The sequence below is a fragment of the Anolis carolinensis genome, chromosome 6 (assembly GCF_035594765.1).
Source record: "Anolis carolinensis isolate JA03-04 chromosome 6, rAnoCar3.1.pri, whole genome shotgun sequence".
In the NCBI taxonomy this organism is placed as follows: Eukaryota; Metazoa; Chordata; class Lepidosauria; order Squamata; family Dactyloidae; genus Anolis; species Anolis carolinensis.
In genome coordinates this window covers 23,480,817-23,506,124 of record NC_085846.1, presented here as the reverse complement: position 1 = coordinate 23,506,124, position 25,308 = coordinate 23,480,817, and the positions used below count along the sequence as shown (strand labels likewise).

The window sequence follows — 25,308 nt, the reverse complement described above, 5'->3', positions numbered from 1 at the left end:
TGAACCCTGTGAGATGGCCATTGACTAAGAATGAACTTGAAATTTAAGTATGTCTCAACAAATAACTAAGATCATTAAATTATCAGCTTTAGTCTAAGCTTTACATGGTTTGCTATGCAAATACATAAGGACAAATCTGCAAAGCATTTTGTTTACTTTTCAAAATCTACATACAATGGCCCAGTATGTAAATATATTGGTACAAAATCCAGGCTTAATCATATAATATTCTGATCCATCTTTAGCTCGTGGTCTTCCCTTACAAAGACAATTTCCTCCCCATATTTTCACCCATACTTAAGACACAGTATATGCTTCAATTGCAATGTAATTGTTAAGAGCTACACCACCTTTTCAAAGTGAAAATTTGGCATGGTGACAAAAAGAAAAGGTATTAACCACCCCCATGGCCCATGCAATGATGTAGATTTCTGGAAAAGGCCACATTTCATGCATGTTTCAGTTTCTTTTCTTTTCTCTTCCCATAGCAGCTATTTAATGAATGGCTTGTCTTACTCCTTTCCCAGACCACACTTACCCCTCCTCCAGATGGGGCATTACGCTGTATTGAAACAGGGGCTGCTGGTTCCTTGTAGCCATAGGACTGAGAGGCTGGTTGTTGAGGTGGTTGGTGGTGGTAAACTGGGGGAGACAAAGGCTACTATTAACTCTGTAATGGACAAAAGACATAGACCTTGCAATTTCACGGTCCCCATCAGGGGAATCCAAAGGGCTCCCTTTCAGTCTCTTCAGCTATGCTTTTCCTATTCTCTCTCTACTAACCCTATTTTTCCCCCTAAATTCCCGTTTGAAAACAGTAACAACAATGTTGCAGCAGTGGTCTGAAGTCATGGGTCTCTTTCACACTACATTTATAGCACTTTAACTGCAATGGCTCCATTCTACAGAATCTTGAGATGTACAGTTTGCTGAAACACTAGAGCTCTCTTTCATAGGATAGTCTAAATAACTCACAAAAGTACCCATTCCAGGATTCCATAGGTTGGAGCCATAACAGTTAAAATGCTATGAATGTACAGACCTGCTCTAATTGTGTAGTGCAAAAAAACCAAGCAAAAACAAAACAGTATCATGTACCTATTCTAATAGGAAATTGTGTAACCCTATCTCAGGAGTTTTCCCCCTGAAAAACATGCAAGTAAAAAAAATTGGAAAGTTTGACTATGACAACTATACAGCGAACCAAAAGGGTTACACTCCCGTTGCCACTTGGGCTTCTTTTCTCTCCCTTTGACTTCTCTTTCCTCCCTTCCTTAGGCTGTAAATTGTAATTTTTTTATTATTTATAATAGTTTTTTAGAGTTTTTTGAAAAACTGCGAAACAGTGAATCTGCAAAAAGTGAACCGCGAAGTAGTGAGGGAACACTGTACACGTTAAGACCAGTTACTTCTCTTCATATTCCATTTCCTTGATCATTACCCAAACCTTTCACTTTGTCCCTTAGAAAAGCTTTACTTAAATCCTCAGACCCAAAGGAACCAGTGGATTGTTATGTGCCTAGACATGCAATCACCTCCAGCTGCCTAACAAGAATTAATGTTCTTTGGTCAAACTAGAGCACCATGCAAAAAAGAGAAGTTCTAGCATTGCTTCCATTTTGCTCCAAATGCAAGTGAGCAAGAGATTGCAAATTCTAGAAGTCATTCAGGTAATGAACTTAAAAGTTTTGCTCAAGAAGCAGGCATGTTGAAACAGATTAACCTTCATCTAATATTGACTATATTGTACTAAGACCATAACAACTTTTAACCTAACAGCTCAAGCTGTCTGCTACTAAATATGCAATATAAATGCATGAAAGGAAAAGCAAGTTAATAAATAAACCTACCACAAAGCATTCGTAGAGAAGGAATTTCAGAATGCTTTCACCTTTCAATTATTATGCCCAGCCTTTTGACATTCTTCAGTCATTCCCTATTCTTTGTTTCACCTAATTCTTTCCTACACATCTATAGATTCACTCATCCAGGCTTTGGATAAAAATTCTGACAGGCCTTGTTCAATACACTCTCCTTCATATTAATCTCTGAGTTTTCAATAACTCTTGAGCCTGCAGTCAGTTACTCTGTTCATATGTGGCTATGACTTCAATTCATGGATGCACAGTACACTATTTGTATGAAATGCAGATGGACAGATCTTGTATCTGGCATAACCTCGAACCATCTTTCTCCCTCCTCAGCTGCATACCTTTTTGTCACTCTACCTTTGCCTTCATTTCTGTCTCTGTCTCTTATCTCTAAAACTGCTGTGGAAGTTATCTGCTCAGTGCATGCAGTTTACAACTATTCAAAAAACCTTACATAGGCATTGCCTTATAGTCTGAGTCAACAGAGCTATATCTTGGGGATGGACAGTGTGTTGTGATATCCCATAAGGAAACCTCAGGCGTTCATATAGATATTAGACTCAATTGCTAGTTCTCCATGGCATTTCCCCCTTCCAGCACAATATCATAACAGTTCATTACCAGGGGTCGTTGGCTGGGCATGATGAGGTTGCTGGTGTGGTTGTGGCTGTTGCTCCACTGGCCTCCTGTAATTAGCACCCTCCTGGGAGTTACGGCGTTCCAGCTCTCCTCCTTCTCCACCAGGTGTGCCCATCCTACTCTTCTCAAATTCTTCATGGTATTTTATCTACATATATATGTATATAAAAGAAGAGACGAGATTAAAGAAGAAGCATGCAAGATTGTCCACAAACAGTTCTGAAAAAGAAGGAAGCCTTCAGCTTGTTTAAAGTTCCATGTACTCCCAGAAAATCAATAGTTGCTTTTCTCTGAACCATCTTCGGAGTTATTGTGTCATGTTCCCATCTCTCCCCTGCCCCCAGACTTCTCTCTGCTGTTCCAGCTGTCATTCAGTGGCTGTGACTGGTAGGCCAGCAGCCATGAGAACCTGTATGGGAAGTAACAGATAATCTCAGGGGCAGAAAGTTCAGCAATATCGCCCTTGACCTGTAAGCTGAATACTGCTGCTTTCTAACAAATCCCTTCCCTATATGTAGTAGTGCATATGGACCAAGAGGTGGCAGTGGAGAGCTAACACTCATGTACTGCAGACTGTGGTTAACTCCCTTCTGCGATGTCTGCATGTGCAAACACACACAACATAAGAAGAATGGTTTTGTACATACCAACTAGCTTACTGCAAACAGTTCCTCCCCTCTGCATACATATTAATTACCTTTTTTCTAGTTGGTAGATGGAATAAAAACTGGTACATCCACATTTTTGGACACAAGCTTTCAGACTGACAAGCACTTAACAAATGTCTAACATGAGGCTGAATGCCAAATGATCAGACTCTTGATTACATGAATGAACTTCATAGTTACAGCTGACATAAAGTCACCACTGCCTACCTAAAGGTGCAGCACTGATATTAGCATCTGGTATTCTTGGGTAGCTACCAGGTTTCTAGGTCCTTAACAGGGTCCACTCGAATGCTTGCAATCTTTTAGTTTTTCCCTATTATCCATCATCAGCTATATTAGATGGATATGTTTAGATACCATTTAAGTTTTCCAGAATGCCCTAATGCTCTGGAGCAACATGGGAGATTAAAACACTGACTAGACAAAATTGCTCAGCACACTGCTGCCATCATTACCAAATAAGACCTCCAAGGGCCATTGACAAAATGGTGTCACTTTGCTCGCATTCCTCCAAAGAAGCCTTTATCCAGAAGATTCACAAAATAAGATATTCTATCCAAAAATAAAGAATCAGATTTTTTCAATAAGAGTGGGCAGTTTCTAAATTATACAGTATGAGACGTTGACCATTTAAGTCTCCGTGGAAGTTGTATCCTTTGCCACATACCAGAAATAGGTCATTGGTACTCAGGCGTAAGAAAACAGCATACTCCGCATAACACAAAAATGTGCTTGTGACTAAATTTCACAGGACAATGCACTAGTGAAGAGACAAGGAGGGGGAGAAGAACAGGACTTGGAAATAGACAGAGAAATGAAGTCATCTATCTTAGTAACTAAAAATCTCTGGCATACATTTTTAAGATCTTTAGAGGATAACACTGCCTACTGAGAACTATAAAGACCAAGAAACTGCTCTTCTCCCAGTATGAAAATGCCATATGCTGAAGTGTACTGTATGACTGTGCATTCTAAGACAACAGATTCCATAGTACAGAATCTCTACTATAGAGTATATATGGCAGAACACTACAGTGGCAATTAAAAAATACTCCTTATCTCCAATTGTACTCAGTGAATGGTCTGCCTGCTGATCCCCTATATATTACCCAAGAAAAGCTATGTGAGTTCCACAAATTAAAGCAATTCCATCACTATACATTGTACCACATTTCATCTTTCTTTAGGAATATGGTATCTGAAGTAACAGGGTGAAGAAGAGTGTGAACTTAACTGATAAGTCAACTGAAAGGGCATCCACTCTTATAAAATTTCAACAAATAATTTTGCCTTTGTACAGTTTTGCCCTCAATGCCAGCTTTTCCTCTCTGTTTCTCCATCACTGAAGAGTGGCCCATAATTAGAACCTCCCTGTGACCAGACAAAGGACTACAAACAGGGAGGGGAATGTAATGCACTGCAAATTCTACTAGTTTTATACAGATACATTCCTATTGAAACCTTTCCACTTTAGAGTCACCAGTTATGGCATTGCTCACATATTTGCTGCCATGTCAGAATTTATGTACTGGCTTACTAATTTACTTTATCAAGCAGTGCGCAATCTCTGCCTTTTCCAAACCTTTTGTCTGAGCAATGTTGTCTATGACATAAAAGACTATTTAAGTCCCTTCCACATTCTTTGATCTTAAAGGACAGAGATATATAATCTTGGAATCTACATCAAAAAGAGCTTCCAGATATCTGTAAATATCTTCAAGGATATTGGACCAAACTGGATTGTACTGTAAACATTGAGCAAGACCTTTTCCAAAACACACATGCAAACTGTAGTCTTGGGAAGTGTGTAGAGGAGAAGGGATTGGGCTGAATCCATAACTGAGCAGAGGAAATCAAAACAAATAAGGACAGTTACTTCAGTTAAAAATTAAAGTGTGTCTGGCAAAAAGTCTATGGAGCAAAGAGCCTGGGAAGGGAATCCCTCAGGGATTAAATTCATCCTGCAGGGCTCCCCCAGAATTAACTCCCAGAGCGCCAGTTTAGACCAGATGGCCAAAGAAAATTATTAAAGGCAGATTAGTCAACAAGCCTGAAGAAAAGTATTCTCCAGCTAGGATTATACACAGAGGATACTAAATCACCAGGCATCAATTTTAACAACTGGAGCCTTGATATTTTACATGCTTCTTGCCACAATCTTACATTATGCTGGGGGTTTGGACTCAATAATTCAAATCGTTTAGGTTCCAAGGGCCCCTGCATCTTATTCACCCACACAAACCTCAAAAAGGCTGGAGAGCAGCATAGGAACTGTAGGCCACTACTAAAAAGTACAAGAAATTATCATGGAAGCAATGAACACAAAACTATTCTTGCCACGTTTCTACATGAATGATTTATGAAATAGAAATCAAGCTGAGCCTGTAAAAGGCAGCACCAAGATTGGCTCCTTCATTCCATCAGAGTTTGCGGTGAAAAGCCAGTGATATAAAGGCTAGGCCCATGTCATACACAAAGAAGAGCTAGCAGCTGGTTTAAATCATTTACTACCCTGGCAGTGAATAACCTGTGTGCACAAATGGAACTTTTATAGTAAGATATCAAGTTCAAGAAGAATACAGGGAAAGCTTATAATGGCAACCATTCTCAGAAGATAGCCATTTATATGTTCATTATCATTACATAATATGTCAGCATATGCTTCTAGGCACACTGTTTGCTAAATTGTTTTGGAGGAGCTACTTTGCAATCCAGCTTCTTTACCAAGGGTAGACACTTTGTAAAAGAGTATACATTTCTAAATCCAACAACTTTAGAGGTAATTTTGTAGCACTCCTCTGAAGGAAAATTAGTAAGTGATCAATGTTTCAGCTTTTTATATTTGTTCAGAAAAGCCAATATATGCACAATTCTGTTGTTTAATGGGACATTAAATGGTTTCTTTTAAAAAAAAAAAACAGAGGTGGCTGTATTAGTCACCACTTTTGTGATTTTAATAAGTTACAGGGAGCAGGCTTATTTTCTGTTGCCCTGGAAACGAGGACTGGGAGCAATGGGTTCAAACTACAGGAAAGGAGAATCCACCTGAACATTGGGAATAACTTCCTGACCATACGGGCTGTTCAACAGAGGAACTCTCTGTGGAAGCTCCTTCCTTGGAAGCTTTTAAACAGAGGCTGGATGGTCATCTGTCAGGGGTACGTTGTGCTTTTCCTGCATGACAGGGGGTTGGACTAGATGGCCCATGTGGTCTTCCAACTCTATTATTCCATGATTCTACATATTTTGTTCAGTATATGCTTCGTGGGCTTGAGTCCATAAAAGCTGCAAAAATATGTATGCCAAATAAAATTTGTTAACTGTTAAAGTGCAACAGGACTCTGTTCCTTTATCAAATGTATTTTTATCTGTATACATTTTCAAGGAAAAAATGTGCAATGTGGCCAAATGTGGCAGATGTTTATGGAATAAACATAGGTTTATTAGGAATAGGTTTTACAGGTAATGCTGTTAATAGCGCATAGACTTCTTAGTATTATATTTTGTGCATATATTATGAAGCTGTTTTTGTGTTTAGATTTATACTATTCCAATTAAAAGGAGTTCTGTGTAACCCATGACTTGCATTCCAAATTTGAAACTAGATTAACACCTGTAATTGCATTATTTTCACCTGCTAAGACTGTGCTACAAAAGGAACATTTCTGAAATACAATCCAGTTTTCTCATTACAATTCCCAGATTGGATTTTACAGAGTAGCTGGTAAGGTGAAAAATACAGCTTTGTGTTTATCAAATACACGATCTGAAAAAACAGTACACAGAGTTGCTTACGTTGCTGATTTGATCCTGAGTCTTCTTGATTCGCTGTAGCTCAGGGGTGTCAGCCACCACACTGAAGCCTTTCCCTTTATTCTTTTCAAACTCCTCCTTGTAGCGAACCTGGGCATGGAGAGGAAGAAACACATGTGATGTTATTTGCCCCGTGTCATCAAATCTTGCAACATGCACAAGCCCTACTGTGAAAGGGAGCAAGGTATTAGTCAGAAGCCCCTGTGGCAAGAAAATTCATTGTTATTGTGGATGGGAAACATGTAATAAAGCATTGTGGCAGCAAGGTTTCAAAATTAAAGCCTGTTGTTATGGTGCATGCCAAACAGGAGTAAAATATGTGCAGGTTGTCTTTAGAGAAAAAAGACCCACATGTCAAGACATATTTTAAAAACAAACTGGCATCTGTCACAACACAACCAAACCTTACTGATGTCCATTACCTGGAAATGGAGCACTGTGCTCCTGCCAGCAAAAACCCCTAAATTAAGTAGAATTAAATTTCAGACAGCAAAGAGTGGGGAACAGGCAAGGAAAGAACATAAATCAAATCAAATTAGAAAAAAAAAAACAGGGGTAGGTACTCAAGCCTGGTCCTCAAAATACCCCTCCTGGCAACCATCTTGGTTCCTCATTATAGGTATGATTTTCTTTTTCTTCTTTCACTGTAGAATTATCAAGGCTGTAACCTATTCCCTCATACAAGTTCTTGAAAAGACTTTTAATTTACATTTTGTTTTTTTAATTAAGAATACAATTTAATTCAAGTCTCTATTTAACTCCATAAAGTTACATATATGTTCACCTTCCTGCAGATGTATCCAAAAGTGCTTATTAGATAATTACAGCAGTAACTTGTTTCTGTTTAATGCGGTGTTTCTCAAACTGTGCTTCTCCATGTGTTTTGGCCTTCAGAACCCAGAAGTCCCAGCCATCTTATCACCTGTTAGGAATTGTGGGAGCTGAAGAACAAAACATGTGGAGAAGCACAGTTTGAGAGACTCTGGTTTAATGAATAGGAACCTCAAGCTAAGACAAAAGGAAAAGAAACATTAAACTCCCTTTATCAGTTATGCAACAAGTAGGAAACTGACCCAGAGTTTTGAGTGTTTCCGCCCTTTTTGCATAATAGATTTCCTTCCTCTACACAGCTGGCATTGCCTTTCCTATTGCCAAGGAAACAGCAAATACAGGCACAAGATTTATTCTTTGTTCAGCACCCAAGTGTTTCCTACTACAGAAGGTCCATGTACCGATAAAACTGACAAATTTAAGACTAATTTGTACAAAATTAGCATTCTATGACAGATCTGTAACAAGATATAGCTTACACATACATGTCCATCAATTTTGGCATGCCTTCCTAGCTAATTAAACTCTTTTGTCACCATGGCTCTGTAGGATTTCATCTCTCGTTGTGTTCATCATCTTTGTCACTATGCATTTGAGTAGCTGGAGAATGTTTGAAGCTAGCTTTTTATGAGCTTGGCTTGAAAAGAGGTAGAACTAGAGTCTACAGTTTTAATACTCTTGGTATCTCAAAAACACTGCATAATTACAAGGGGAAATCCCACATCTTTAAGTCTGAGAACAACTGGATTCCACACAGTCACAGCAAAGAAGGAGAGAAGAAAATGTTTAGCAAGAAAAGCCGAAAACAAATGCTTGCATATACTTCAACCTGAAGATAAACGTATGAAATTCTCTCCCCCAATTTCAGTTCAGCAAATTCCACCGCATGCTTTTCACACCTTGTCAATATGCCATTTCAAACGCTCTGTGACTTCCAATGCAAAAATCTGGCGAATTGATAGTTGCTTCTATGATCCGCCTACAATCTTCAATGCTGTTAGGACTGCTTTGAAATTCTCTTTTGAATGAAGCTGCTGTCTATATTTTTCAGTATAAAATAAACTTGAATATCTGTCTCAGATGTTTAATTATTTGACCTCAACAATTCATTAAGATTTGACACATAAAGAAATAACGGATCTAACGCACACTTCATTTTCTGTATCTTAGTCCTTGGGCTCTCACTCTAATCTTGATATCACCCAAGAAAGCTGATTTTATAAGAGAACATGGTTGGCTCAGTGTGAAGCACACCTGTTATCTGAATTAACATCTGTGAGTTGAACTCATGAGGTATCCTACATGAGTCTAAATACCAATATATAATTTCTGAGCCAACTCATGGAGATGAAATTTTCCAAATGTGCCTTTTTTGGAGCTTGATCTGAGTCACTATAGCCTCATTGGGTAGCAATAATAGTCACATGGTGTTATTTTCAGAAACCAGGGAAGCTAAAGCCACAGAGGATGTTGACAGACAAATCCCACCAACACTCATATTTCCATATTTATGCCATATCAATCCCCACACAATAATTGATCAGAAAAACTAACTGCCTCAAAATAGCCCTAAATTATGACTGCATGCTGATAGCTCATTTACTGGTACAGGCAGATCATTCCTTGTCTGGACCTCTGAAATCTGAAATACTCTGAAATAATCCACATGGGTTCCTGCGATAATGATTCCTATCCCCTTTCAATGATTTAATGTACATAAACTTTGTCTCATGCATAAGATTGTTAAAAAATATTTTATAAGAAATACCTTCAAATTATGGGTGTAACATTTCCAAGCTATCTATCTTTCTATACAAAAGCAAGTATTCCAATAAATTTAAAAACTAAATCCCAAACACTTTTGGTTTCAAGCTTTTCAGGTAAGGGATGTTTAACCTATATTGGCATAGATACATAGCTACACAAGACAAATCTAAATACTACATTTACATGCCCTAGTTCCCACCCTGAACACACTTCCAAATCCATAGTTTACAGCCAAGCTCTCCATGCTCAGATCCACAAGACGGAACTACAACAAGCATTCCTTAAGTTACAGTATCCACCATATGAAGTAAAAACAACAACAACAAATACCTAGATCTAATCTTTTACAAAACAGACTAAAGACAAGATCCCACCAATAGTGATGTACAACTTCCAACTGAGACCACTTAGACAGATGAACTACAATCTATTCTGGCTAATAATGTTGACCTCTCAAGGGCTCTTGGTGGCAAACATTGACTTGACTACAGATAGCTTCTTCATTTCAAATTTGTACTTACCTACTGGATGACACAGAACATGGATGGGGACATAGATGCAAGACCTTGTTACAAGCTGAGATGCTGACTCTGCCTGGACATCTCCTCTGGAAATGCCACCACAAGACTTAATCACATCACCCATAATACTACAGATACTTTTATTTGTGCATACTCTGTAATATATGCCATCCTTTCTCAACAATACCTTTCAGTACTCTATACTGGGCACCAGATATAAATGGACATAAACTAGGCATTAGGAATACACAAAAATCAGAACATTTCAGTCTTCCTGGACATTCCATCTTGGACTTCTGAACAGTAGTTCATGAACAACAAAAACTGGAAAGAAAACAACAGAACTGGAATATATTCTCAAACTCCAATTCATTGACAATGGGTTGAACAGAGACAACAATTTTCTAGCACACTACACATTTTTATCACTTGTTAACACTCTAACTAGTCTCATAAATTTTTTGTCTAAGTTACTGTATCTCTTTCCAATAATTCCCTCCACTATTAATAAGGTTATCTACTATATTTGACTGTAGGCAATATCTTCCTTTAAAACTGAACTTGTGACTTCATCACCATACCTTCAGTTTTGAATTTCTATTTCTAATGAGTCACAATTGCAAGTAGGTTCCTGGATCTCAAATGGTTGAGAGGGTTCAAATAAGCAAGGCAATATGAGTGAAGATGGCTAATAAGCACAGAGAGACACACAGCTGCAATTTCAGAAGGAGGCTATGCCTAATATGTCAGCAGTAGGAGATAGGGTAGAACCATTTCTGAGAGCTAGGAGTTCAGCTGTGTTTTTCCAAATATACCAGATGTTAGAAGTTTTACTGATGGTGGCTGCTGTTCTCGTCTCATAGGACAGATGGAGTGGAACACATGGGTTCCTTGGGTTGCTAAACAAATGCAGAAAGCCTTTATGTTTCAGACAAAGCTCATATATATGCAGAGGACACAATGTTATTAGAAGTGTAACTCATTTTCCCAATATAGATTTCAGACTTCTTTAAATGTCTATACTTCCTAAACTATGCAGTTTTTTCCATTTATTGATGAAATTTGATTCCTTTTCATTTTACCAAATAAAGTGCTTTGTACAACTTCTGAGTCTACAGACTAGTATATCACCACATTAGCCCGAAGAAATAAATAAATACATCTGTCTCTAACATTAATGGATCTCCATTTGGCACATGAATTCTTAGGAAAAGTATGTTCACCAGGATCCCAGTATCAGGTAAAAACACTTGCCAACTACTTGTCAGCAAGGCACATCTGATGTTCACTACACTGATTTTCTTTCCTATTAGCCGATATATTCTTCCAGAAATCAGGACCAGAACTAATCCTCAAATCCAGGAAAAGATCGCCCAGGGGGCTCTGGAGCTTCCCACTCTGTATTTTGCACTCATCATATCCTGGAACAGATGCCAACTACAAACTATAGCAGATGGTGAGGGGGAAAAGAGTCAAGGTGAATAAAAAGGAACTTAAAAGTGAGCCACAAAATATATCCAGCTATCATTGAGATATTGACCATATTTAGTATAATATACTTTTATAAGAACACTAATGGCTGATACACTACAATAGCCATTTACTGTCAAGCAAAGAGGAGACAGGTTGGTTCCATAAACATAGTAAAGGTAAAGGTTTCCCCTGACGTTAAGTCTAGTCGTGTCCGACTCTGTGGGTTGGTGCTCAACTCCATTTCTAAGCCAAAGAGCCGGCGTTGTCCATAGACACCTCCAAAGTCATGTGACCGGCATGACTGCATGAAACGCCGTTACCTTCCCGCCAGAGCAATACCTATTGATGTACTCACATTTGCATATTTTTGAATTGCTAGGTTGGCAGAAGCTGGAGCTAACAGTGGGCGCTCAATCCGCTCCCTGGATTTGAACCTGGGACCTTTCGGTTTGCAAGTTCAGCAGCTCAGCGCTTCAACACACTGAGCCGCCGGAGGCTCCTTCCATAAACATACTCTGCGCTAAATTCTAGTTTCAGTTGAAATAGATCTATGAAATCAAGGGGATTTACGCAACAGTTGTTTTATCATTTATCACTTGATGTAATGTCACAGAGTCACAGAATTGGAGCCCCTCCTCTCCTCAATGCAGAACTTCCAGCTACAGCACCCCAGTAAGTAGTTGCCCAGCTCCTTTTTGAAGACATCAAAAGAAATAGACCTACTACATCTCTAATCAATTCCACTGCTCAACATCTCACATTGTCAATAGGTTTTTTCTACTGTTCACCACTGTAACTTCAAGCCACTATGACAGGCTACCATCTGGGGTGGCAGAGAATGGGTCTGACCGTTTTTCTCTGTGAGAGCCCTTGAGGCACAGTAGAGTCTCACTTATCCAAGACCCGCTTATCCAACGTTCTGAATTATCCAACACATTTTTGTAGTCAATGCTTTAACACATCATGATATTTTGGTGCTAAATTCGTAAATACAGTAATTACTACATAGCATTACTGTGTACTGAACTATTTTTTCTGTCAAATTTGTTGTATAACATGATGTTTTGGTGCTTAATTTGTAAAATCATAACCTAATTTAATGTTTAATAGGCTTTTCCTTAATCTCTCCTTATTATCCAACATATTCGCTTACCCAACGATCTGCCGGCCCGTTTATGTTGGATAAGCGAGACTCTACTGTACTTAAAAAATGAAATAGTTGGCTTCCTCAATTGGTTTTAGCTATACCCTTACTGACTGAACTGCCCTAAGCATGATTTTGGCCACTTAATAACAGAAGTTAGTAATAAATATGAACAGGATGACAAAATGTTACCACTCTACTAGACATAGTATCAAAAATGAACAAAGAAAAAAATATTTCTAGAGAAGCAGCTCAGAAATTAACACCTCTTGTGATAATAATTAACAGATACTTCTGAATATATTTCACAGGTTATCTCTCTCCACCCTATTTTTTTTATAATTCCAAATTCTCATTTTCTCTATAATCAATTTTGGGAGCAAAAATCAGATTTCCCAGAATTCTGAGAAATGGGGAAAATATTAGTAATGTTTTGAAAGTTTTCAACTATTTACAGTTTATGTGTTTTATTTTTTATCTTCTTTGGCATATCATTCCAGATGCTGCTGCTGTTTTAATTATTGGAACGAAAAGCAACTCATATTTTAAAAGAACAATATAATTAAAACGTAACAGTAAATACTAAAACAGAATTAAGTTAATAATATAAAAACCTTCATACAGTATAATGATCAATGCAATTTTAAAAAGATAAAAAGCCCTGAGCCACATAGAACTTTATATGTCATAATTGTCACTTTGAAATGTACCCCAAACCAAACTGGTAGCCAGTGGACCTATTGAAAAAAGGGAGTTGCATCAGCTTGTAGCCAGCCCTAGTTAGCAATCTGGGTACAACTTTTAGAAAGGTAGCCTAAAAATATTCATCACCACTATGAATAAACTAATTATAGCAAAGAACTATTAAACAGTGAAATGTACAAATTAGACATTTCCCTTGCACATCAGAGGATGAAGCAACAGTGTGTAGCAAGCAGAGGAAGTGCTCAAACAAGGCTGGCTTTCAGTTTTTTCTGTCCTTTTATGGGCACTCATCTGGAATCAACTTAGTTCTTACTCTTACAGAAGGCCAGACGTGAGTGAGTCAGGCAGACTGGCTAGTTCTTTCCCATGTCCTGATCAATGCTGGGCTATTATGACCTGGTAGAAAGAAGATGAGGGTGGCGGGTGCAATTACATTCCCTTGGTCTCATACCCTCCGTCATCTTCTAAATGGAACGCTTAAATAGGGGAATCAGAAGGATATGTGCCCACTACCCTTCAGTGAGGAAGCAATTTCGTTCACTGGATTAACTAAAAGGTTTGCAGTGTTTTCTCCAGTTATAAAGAACACAATTTCTTCCCTGAAGACTACTCTGAAATAAATGTTTTGCCATATGCAGCTGTGTGCTTCCCACACAAGTCCATCAATGGCTAGACTGTAATTCAGTGTTGTGAAAAAAATGACTTTCTTCTTCTCTACTAATTGTCCTGAGTCTGGTGACTGCACATACTCCACAGCAGACTCTCAAGGCCTGCTCAACTCTGTATTGTTTTGTTTTTGAATTAATTGGTAACCAAGGCTTGTTTTGCTTATAAATAATTCATGTTAATCCTTAGTGTAGACATAAATGCCCCTTAAAAAAAAAAAAGCATGATCCACACCTGTATCCTCAGAGGTGGTTTTTGCCATATTTTAGCCAATTAAAACTGTTTTATTTCTTAACTTTAGAAATAAAGTTTCTGGCTGCCGATATACTACCGGGCCCAATTTAAAGTGCTGGTTTTGACCTACAAAGCCCTAAATGGTTCTGGTCCAACTTACCTGTCCGAACGCATCTCCTCCTATGAGCCCACGAGAACCTTAAGATCATCCGGTGAGGCCCTGCTCTCGATCCCACCTGCCTCACAAGTGCGGCTGGTGGGGACGAGAGACAAGGCCTTCTCGGTGGTGGCTCCTCGGCTATGGAAATCCCTCCCCAGTGACATCTGGCAAGCTCCATCCCTTCTGGGATTTAGAAAGAAGTTGAAGACCTGGCTATACACGCAAGCGTTTAATGAATGAACTCAGTTAGCATTGACATGGATTGGATTAAGGCTTTTGCACAAGGTCTGATGGATGATTGGCATATATATTTGGTGTTGCACTGTGTTAAATCTTTTATATATTATATTTTACTATGTTATTTAACTATTTTAACTGTTTTATTCTTATTTTATGGTATTATGATGTATTGGTAGTGATCCTACCAGTTGTGTAAGCCGCCCTGAGTCCCCTCGGGGAGAAGGGTGGGGTAGAAATATTGGAAATAAATAATAAATAATTTCCTTTAAAGAGTGCAGAGGGTTCCAGCAGCATGAGGAAGTAGTTCCCCAAGAAAGAACCGGGGGAAGGGGGGTGGCAATCAAAAATTTCAATCAAAATTGGGATAGCATCCCAATTGGGATGTAGACCACATTTTCTCCATCTCTGCTCTAGCTTGAGTATTTGAATACTATAATGATACCATGTAAAAAAACATTTTTGCCACCAATATGCAACTTGTTTTTTCCTAAATAAAATGTGATAATTTCATAAAAGACTTGTCTATATCAAAAATTATCGTCACTTTACATAAAACACTAACATTAAGGAAAAACTGTGTAAACACCAAGCACAAAATAGCTGCACACAACAACATCCTGAGGAAACTTACTGATAGGTGCATGGGGTGCAGACCCATAATTATTAAGAACATCAGCCCTGGCCTTGTCTTACTCAACTGCTGAATATGCCTGCCCTGTTTGGCACAAGGTTGCCCATGCAAAGCAGGTGAACATAGCATTGAACGAAACATGCAGAATAATCACAGGATGTCTCAAACTTACACCTGTTGATAGGCTCTACAAGCTAGCTGGCATTGCCACCCCCTCCCCCGATTTGTGATGGGAAGTTGCTGCCAACTACGAGAGAAATAAAGTTGAACACTGTGAAAGCCATCCACAGCATGGCTGCCAGCCTCCTCCCAGTAGACTAAAATCAAGGAAAAATTCCACGAGAACCACCACTCCTCTTAAGGTTCCCCCAGCAACAGTAGAAATATCCCTCTGGGTAGCGAAACTAGGAAATCGCAAATGGATGGCCCCCTAGGGGCAAACCAAGAATGGGCAACTTAGAAGTCCTTGAACAGACTCGGAAGTGGTGCTGGGAGATCAAAAGACAATCTAGCAAAACAGCACTGCCTAGAAGAATCCTCCACCTTGTGTGATTCTGGAGCAGAACAAACAGCTCAGCGTCTATATGCTTCTCTACAATGCCCTGCCTCATGTATTTATTTATTTATTTACAGCATTTATATTCCGCCCTTCTCACCCCGAAGGGGACTCAGGACGGATCACATTGCACACATAAAGGCAAACATTCAATGCCATAACATAGAACAGAGACAGAGACAAGACAGAGGCACGGGCTGGCCTCGAACTCATGACCTCTTGGTCAGAGTGATTTGTTGCAGCTGGCTTGCTTTCCAGCCTGCACCACAGCCTGGCCTACAGAGAAAGAACTGTTTAAAGCTACAGGGAATGCACTTGCTGTTGCCCGTTTTTGGTCTAAAATTATTTATCTGCTTGTGTTTCCTCTATTTTATCAGTTTTATACTTGTTTATGCAAGGTTTTTGACACAAATAAATAAAAACAAAAACTATGAAAGTCCATTCTTATCAGTGGCTGCTTTATAAAAACCAATACTATCAGCATTAATTCTCTAAAAGAGTTACTATGCAAAAGAATTGACTTTACTCTTTAGAAGAACCAGTTGTTCAGGGCTAAGACTGGGGTTTTTTTGTTAATATAGAAAGAAACTAGGGAATAAAATAGCACAGTAATTTGCTTTGTGGAAAACATACTGCCTGGCTACGGTACACAGCCAGTCTGTGCCCATTAAGTGAAGTATGGGCAGAGGTTTAAAACAGAGCATCCCAATTTAGAGCAGAACAAGTACAGAGCCTTTTAAGCTCAGATCCTGCCCTCCTGCAAAGTATTCCTTATTTACTCTCAAGGTGCTATTTTCGTAATTTGAGAAACTCATAGGAAATAAGCCCTCTCATTTCACTGTCATTTGTGGGCTGCAAGCATTAAAATTAACCCAGTTGGAGGACTTGTTTACTCACACTGAAGATAATTGTATGTTTCTGGCATGCTATCGGAACTAGCTACACCTTCGCAGCTACTCAAAATATGGCCTCACAGAGGTTTGTGGGAAAGCTCTCAATATGTCTTCTTCAGTCATCGATGCCTCTGGAGAAGGTCCAGCAGGAGTTCCAGGAGCTACCAGATGGTATATCAGGAAAACAACATTTAAATTCCCAACTGTTTAGATAAAAACTACATCAATTCAGCATCTACCATGATTTCCAGAACGGTTATCTATCTCATACTTAGAACTATCTGCTCTAAGTTTCATGCTGGCTTTGCACAAAGCAATCACTTCACTACCAAACTCATCATGTCAGGACTATGATCTGTCTTCACATACACAGAGTCTCAATATAAGGAATGACATATTGTAGTTGTAATTTCAATACAGATTAGGTATCCCTTATCCAAAATGCTTGGGACCAGAACAGATTTGGATTATTTTTTTAAAAAAAATTAGAATATTAGTATTTATATATACAGTATATGTACCTAATTAGTTTGAAGAAGGGGCATGGTATTTTGTGCATTAAACAAATGTTATGTACATTGAACAATCAGAAAACAAAGCTGCCATTATCCCAGCCATCATGCAAACGATGTTGGCTTTTGGAGTATTTAGAACTTTGAAATTCCAGACAAAGGAATCCTCAACATGTAGTTCTATCTCAAATACAGCACACACACAAAAATGTATATACAGCAAAGCCTCAGATGCCCATCATGGCCAAGAGCCGCCAGCTGACAAAGAGTTCTCTGAAAAATTATGTGTAAGAGAGCAATATAATTAAAAACAGAATTCTACTGCTTTTAATTTTAGTTAGAGAAGATTGGGCAGGGAATATGAAATGCTTTCCAATCCAAAGCTATGTGGTCATCTGAAATATTTCAATATGTTCTCATTTCTGTCCAGCAAGAAAAAAATGTTAATCTTTCCATGTATTTGTTGGGGACACATTTAAAAGATAAAAGATTTCAACATAAAGAAAAGTCTGTCCTCACAAAGCTTTGCCTTTAGTATTTGACACAGAGGTTTCTGGGTCATTTTGTTAGGCTGTGTAAGATCTTCTCCTCCAAGGCATTTTTTTTGCCCCGTGTCTTTCTTTCCAATGGAAGTCTTCCTAGACAGTTTAAAAGAGAAGAATACTTAAGACTGCCTGAGAAGAAACAACACTACTACCCATGGTGTGGGAGGGGTGTCAAATCAGACAGTTAACAGGCTATATTCTAAGCTAGGGGAAAACTGCTTCCCTCTAATAAGTTTTTTTTGCACTTCCAGCTTCTCTATTCCCCTTTGCAGAAATAGCATTCTATGTGTATTATACTAAAAAGAAGAGAGATGGTTACAGCAGTGCTCTATTCCTGTAGAACAGCAGTTTTTATTCTTCTATCTCCAATAAAAATGTGATAGGAATTATGCAATCCTTCAAATGCTGTTGGATTCCTGATTAATGGTTAGCACTGCTGGTAGTTGTAATCTGATATTTGTATATGATTTTCCCCTCCCCAATTAACATGACCACAAGTAGCAGGACTAGAAAACCAGGCACAATAGTACTTACAGGGTGACTGGCCTGACCCAGACAAAGGCCTACACATTAAGCCTGATCAAATTATATGGGATGGCAACACAAGCATAGAAATATAATTTCCTTTGCTATTTCAACTTCTTAGCTCTTTGTCAATTTTTACACTGAACAGGTAATTCTACTCATTTATATCTGAGATACAAGATAAATATTATGATACTTTCAAAGATGCCACTCTCACTATGACAGAGGAAGGATACAAAAAAAAATCAGAGCACCTTGTGCTGAAAAGTGCTAAGCGGGGAAAAAACCCTATTCTTTCATGTTCTCACCTTCTGTGCTGACTGTTGGAAGCAGCTACCAGATGTTATCCCCTCTGGGTATGAAACTTCCTGATCTTATCACTCCATGATGCTTGATGTCTGCCTGCTTGCTTCTTATTTATTTGTTCACCTATTTACTGTAGTCTTTAGTACTTGCACATCACTGCAGATAAGTACTAGGTACTTTAAAAAATGTAACATTCCTCAGATGCTTTCTAGGAGCTTGGAGTTCTCATCCCTCCATTACTATATCCTAAATGTCATCTGCTTATAGAGCGGATGCTTGTCAAAATTTGTTAATTTCATTTCAGCTTTGTTAATTTAATTTCCCCTAGCAATATGTTAGTAGTTTTCCTTTCTGACAAGAAATGAACAGAATTCTATTTTAAGAGTTGTTGAGTTCTAACATCCTATCTCAGTGTTGTTTTGAGAAATCCAATGAGAAAAAAATCCAAAATTAATAAAATGGGTAGCACATGATCAAACACTAGTAGCCTTACTTGACTCTGAAGCTCACTCTGCTGCTTAAGACGCAGATTTTCAGGAGTGTCTGCCACCATGGTGAAGGACTGCTTCGGATAGTGTCTGGAACAGAAACAAATGAAGCTGTGTTAATGGTGACCACTCTTAATCTAGTTTGGACAATAATGAGTCACAGGATTCACAAAGAAGGAAACATCCCTACAGATTGATAACAGCTGCTCCACATCTCAAGCAGATTTAGTGAGGGTCCTCCTCAGCCATACAAGAGGTCTCTGTCTATCCAAAAGAATGAATATTTCCATAACTATTGTAGTTGTTTTCAATATGTCCAAGTCTGTGAGGAATTATTGAAAAATTCAAAAGAAAGTGCTGGCATTCCTTGTTTGACATCACAGAACTGTATCCGTTTCAATGTGCCAAAATCTATGTCAGTAGGAGAAGAGAATTTATGCACGGTTTCATGAATAGCATGACTGTTTGGAATAGTGACACTCATGTTAACCCTCACAAACAACCGAAGCCTGTCATCTTTTCTAAAGATAAAACTCCCTAAAATTTACTAATTTGCAAATAACCGAAATTTATCCACATTTCGAAGCCATTATTTTTTTGTCTATCTTTGAGCCAAATGAGATTTTAAACTCAATGAAAGCCGGACCATTTAAAAAATTGTTACACTTTGACTTTCACAGTCCATCGGTTAAGCTCAACCCTGATCCACGAATTCCAAATTTCCGTAACAAAATAGTGTTTCCTTCTCGGTTCAAAGCAGGTAATTTAAGTGACTTCTGCAGTTCCATGACATTTTCAGTTTGTGACATTTTGAGGTGCAGTGAAATAAGTAGAAATCTGCATGCCGGGAATCTGTAGGAAAGTTCTACATCATCACCAGCTTTACTTGCATGAGCATAAAGTGTTGTGTCTTTCACCAGAAGTGAAGTTACTTTATATTTCATTTAGCAACTTTAGTACCAGGAGGCCTAGAGCTCATCTGCCTCCTGCATAATTCTGGGGTTTGCAGTTTATAGGAAGGGCCTTTGAAATGCTCAGCCAGAGAGGTCCTGGGTCTCACTAAACTACCAGCCCTAGAATTCTTCAGGACAGCCACAGGATTTTAGATAGGTCTCTGCCTACTCTAAAGCTCTAGCATGATAAGGCAAGCCGGAGGGTTCACTTGACTAAAGAGGACTGCAACAATCCAAAATGAATCCTACAATTAATATCCTCAGGATTTTAATTTTTACTATTGAAACAGGCAAATTTCTAGCCTCTATGCCTTTAGGGACAAAGATGAAAACGAGGCCAATGCCCAGTGAACCCATGACCACATGAATAGGAGCCCAATGGCTGCACAGTAAACACTTCCATATTCTTCCCTCTAGCTAGCAAAAGGAGAAGAAACCAATGTTTGCACATATGCACAATTGTTTCCCTTTTTATTCTCCTCCTCTTCCTCCTTTTTGTAATGTAAAAAACTAACATGACTACTTTTTTAGTAGTAACTGCACTCAATTAAAAGGATTTAAAAATATGATATACACAGAGCTGTTTAGCTCTAATGAAACAGGATCTTCTGAGTCTGAGAATCTTATCTGCCCTTAAGCTGCATCAGTGAAGCAGGAAACCAGAATTGACAGCTAAGTCGATTCTGCCTTCTTTGAATTTGAAGATTCACTAAATTGACCTAAGAAGAATTAGCCTTCATGATGAGATGACAACCTGCCCTTTTCACATTCTAGAAGCATAAAAAAGTAACATTGTAATACGTGGGTAGGAAGAATAATAGAATCATAGAATAGTAGAGTTGGAAGAGACCTCATGGGCCATCTAGTCCAACCCCCTGCCAAGAAGCAGGAAATCGCATTCAAAGCACCCCGGACAGATGGCCATCCAGCCTCTGTTTAAAAGCCTCCAAAGAAGGAGCCTCCACCACAGTCTGGGGGAGAGAGTTCCACTGCCGAACAGCCCTCACAGTGAGGAAGTTCTTCCTGATGTTCAGGTGGAATCTCCTTTCCTGTAGTTTGAAGCCATTGTTCCGTGTCCTAGTCTGCAGGGCAGCAGAAAACAAGCTTGCTCCCTCCTCCCTATGGCTTCCCCTCACATATTTGTACATGGTTATCATGTCTCCTCTCAGCCTTCTCTTCTGCAGGCTAAACATGCCCAGTTCTTTAAGCCTCTCCTCATAGGGCTTGTTCTCCAGACCTTTGATCATTTTAGTTGCCCTCCTCTGGACGCTCTCCAGCTTGTCAACATCTCCCTTCAACTGTGGTGCCCAGAATTGGACACAGTATTCCAGGTGTGGTCTGACCAAGGCAGAATAGAGGGGGAGCATGACTTCCCTGGATCTAGACGCTATTCCCCTATTGATGCAGGCCAAAATCCCGTTGGCTTTCTTAGCAGCCGCATCACATTGCTGGCTCATGTTTAACTTGTTGTCCACAAGGACTCCAAGATCTTTTTCACATGTACTGCTGTCTAGCCAGGTGTCCCCCATTCTGTATCTTTGATTTCCATTTTTTCTGCCGAAGTGAAGTATCTTGCATTTGTCCCTGTTGAACTTCATTTTGTTAGTTTCTGCCTTCTCTTATTTCTAGTTTCTGCTAGAACTCTGCCTTCTCTTATTTCAAAACTCCATATAGAACCCTATAATTTTTAAACTCATCTACATCTCCTACACACACCTCCACCATATATACAACTGTTCATTGGTAAGTTATTATTGTTTTCTCAACATTGCATCTATATTGATCCTAAAAGAACCACATTTGGATCTATCAAAGCTGCTTTTGAGACCCATCACTGTCAGGATCTCCCTGTGTAGCCTTAAAAGGAATAGAAATGCCTCAAAGCACTGTTGGGAAGAAACTAATTATAAAGTGCTACCGTGTTTCCCCGAAAATAAGACAGTGTCTTATATTATTTTTTACTCCCAAAGATGCGCTAGGTCTTATTTTCAGGGGATGTCTTATTTTTCCATGAAGAAGAATTCACATTTATTGTTGAACAAAAAAGTGAACATTTATTCTATACTGTACAATAGTTGTCATCACAAACCAACATAACCAAACCAGACAAACTGTGACTCCTGTCAAGAATTTCTTGTTACTACCATTATTTCCATGTACAACTGGTATGTACATTTACCAATCCTGAATGCTCTGGTGTTCTGTTTGGCAGGCGCTGGGCATGCTTCCAAACAAAAACTTTGCTAGGTCTTACTTTCGGGGGAGACCTTATATTTAGCAATTCAGTAAAACCTCTACTAGGTCTTATTTTTTGGGGATGTCTTATTTTCGGGGAAACAGGGTAGCAGCTTCTATCTGCACATATTCTCTATGTCAGTACCTCTACCACAAACTATTACCCACCAATATCACACATAGATGAGCAACTAGCCACAGAAGGGAGGAAGAAAAAAAACTGAAGCATAATTTAGCAGAAAGGCAGGAAACCTGTGGTTAAAAATAGAGTTGACTACTCTGAAAAATCAGCCAAGAATGAGTGTATGTTTAAATGTGCTCAGTAAAATTAACGAGTAGAAAAAGCAACGAGTATAGAATACTCTAAGTGCTCTCCTCAACAACCAATTATACAAAGTATTCAATCTCCGTGTTGTCGAAAGCTTTCATGGCCAGGATCACAGCGTTGTTGTATGTTTTATGGGCCATGTTCCAGAAGTATTCTCTCCTGATGTTTCACCCACATCTATGGCAGGCATCCTCACTACCTCTGAGGATGCCTGCCATAGATATGGGTGAAATGTCAGGAGAGAATACTTCTGGAACATGGTCATACAGCCCAGAAAACATACAACAACCCTATTCAATCTCCATGACTATGCCATTACCTCCAAGATGCTGAGAAGGAATGAGTGGGTGTAAGTAGGATATGCAGTTCCATGACATGTGGACTATCTGGGATAACTGAGCCACAAAAACAGAAGAGACCACCCAGTACAACTGCTAATTAAGGGTTACCTCATGCTCTCTTTTTTCCCTGGAGATGTCCTTATCTCCAGAATGAAAGTTCATGTACAGGATTCCTTTATGTCTGAAACTGAAAGTGAGCAATCTTTGTAAATATCTAATTATTATGAGTCTATGGGCCAAAGCAAAACACTGTACAATAACTAGGGATGGCAGAGATGATATCTTGTGAATTTAGTATCATCATGCCATGTTGATGGGACTCACAGAGATAAGGCAATAAGAAACAATAGTGTTGACAAGTAAATCAACAACCAAAGAGCTACTGTATTGAATCATCGTGCCCCCCCCCCCCCCCTCTCTGGAATATTAAGATGTTTCTCTATAGCTCTTCTTTTTAGTCTCTAAGGCACTATTCCTTGCTGGCATCCATCATTGTAGGGTTTTTGTGAGAACCTGAAATATTGTAATGGCTGAGTAAGCATGAGGGATGGGACTCTAACCCATGTTGTGTTGGCTTACAACTGAAGTATTTAAATCACTTGTTTCTTTTTATTATATCTTGCCAAATGTTATTGAAATACAATGAACTTAACAGTACTTCTAGTATTATCACAGCTTATTTAATAGTAGTGGTATGTCCTCTTCCTTACAAATCCATATTGAGTATCCCTTTATCTGGAAATACAAAATACTACAATATTTAAAATTGCCCATATGGGTGGCCAAGCTAGTTTGCTTATATACACAGCATTTCGGATCAGAGACACTCAACTTGCAGGTGTGGTAACCCTACTATAAGATCAACATCTCAATTACGACAGTTGAATGAAAAGTAATGCCTCCACCTTCATAACTCCTCAACAGATGGCAGTACTGGTATGCACCAGGTACTGGCTTGTTCAGTAGACTCTCCTCTACAGTTCCATTTGGCGGGAAGCCTTCGCATTTAATGGTTGTGTTGTTAAAGTGTGAAGTATAGAACCCTATGCAGAAGGTCGGTCAATGCGACTTAAGCAATGTGCAGTCACTGAATTCTTGAGAGCAGAAGGTGTCACCCCAAAGGAGATTCATCAGAGAATGCAAGCTGTTTATGGTGATTGTGTTGATGTGGATACTGTGCGTTGTTGGGTGAGTAAGTTTAAAGATGTTGAGGTGGGAACATCTGACTTGCCAGACTGCCATTTTGAATCACTTCTCTCTGCTCCAATTACCTTTAGGCCAAATTTGATACAGCTGCTGCCAAAAAATAACACTCAGCACCTAATTTTCTGTAAATTCTAATAAAATAATTCCATGTCGACGGAACCATTGAACTGAACAGTACTTTAGTCCTGACTAGAGTATTCTAAATAAAACCTGTTAACAAATATGGGAAACAAATGAATGGCCCACAGACTGGAAACTCAGTATGAATACTGCCCAATAGAGGTGACATCAGGGAATGCAGTGATCACGGGACCACTGGATGCATGAGAGAAGTAGGAGGCTGATTCAGTTTTTCATGTCAGACATCATCTTCTGAAATTATGGTGGCTGCATAAACCAATATACATTTGCAAAAGGGCCCTTTATGCCTATTACAAACTTGGACATCTGGCTTTTCTCACTATATATATAGTAGCAGTGTTTGTTGTATGATTCTGAGCATTGCTTGCCCACTGGCAGGCTAAAAAAAGTCTTTTAAACATGTTCCTTTTCCCTGTGGCAAGAATAACTGTGCAAAAGCAATACAGATTTCCAAGGTACTAACCAAATGGTGGAGAGGGAGGGGGCTCAGATGGAAATTGAGGCAGCTACAATCATTTGCTTGATGGAGAACAAGATGGACCAGAGTCAAGCAAGAACAAAGACAAAGTATTAGGGATCAAGACATATGTATCTGGGGGGTTTTTTGGCAATAGAGAAGATCTGATGTATAAGAAAACCAACACATGTTTATTGTTCACTGGAGTGTAGGGCAGAGCAGACATGAGTTTAATCAGGGAATTTAACTGTTTAAAGCTATATACACTCCGGATTTATTTGCTAATGAAACAGACTCTATACAAAAAGCAGTTGTCCTTTAAAGCCACTTTTTTTTTAAAAAAAAAAGTCAAAATATATGTATCACGGACTGCCTCACTGGCACATTTATGGTTCAGTCACGGTTCATGAGCTTTATGTTGCTACTGCAGACAGTCAAGTTCCTCAGTTTGCCATGGCA

At 38.9% G+C, this 25,308-nt stretch overlaps 1 protein-coding gene across 1 annotated transcript in view; it reads right to left on the bottom strand.

Annotated features, from left to right (window-relative positions):
• Positions 1–25,308, bottom strand: part of lasp1 (LIM and SH3 protein 1) — a 55,902-nt gene that overhangs the window by 4,375 nt on the left and 26,219 nt on the right. The window contains exons 3-6 of the mRNA XM_003222701.4: positions 19,194–19,278; positions 6,974–7,081; positions 2,493–2,658; positions 539–642 (exon numbers count right to left, since the gene is read on the bottom strand). Coding sequence (XP_003222749.1) covers positions 539–642; positions 2,493–2,658; positions 6,974–7,081; positions 19,194–19,278 — 463 coding nt within the window. The remainder of the gene's footprint in view (positions 1–538; positions 643–2,492; positions 2,659–6,973; positions 7,082–19,193; positions 19,279–25,308) is intronic.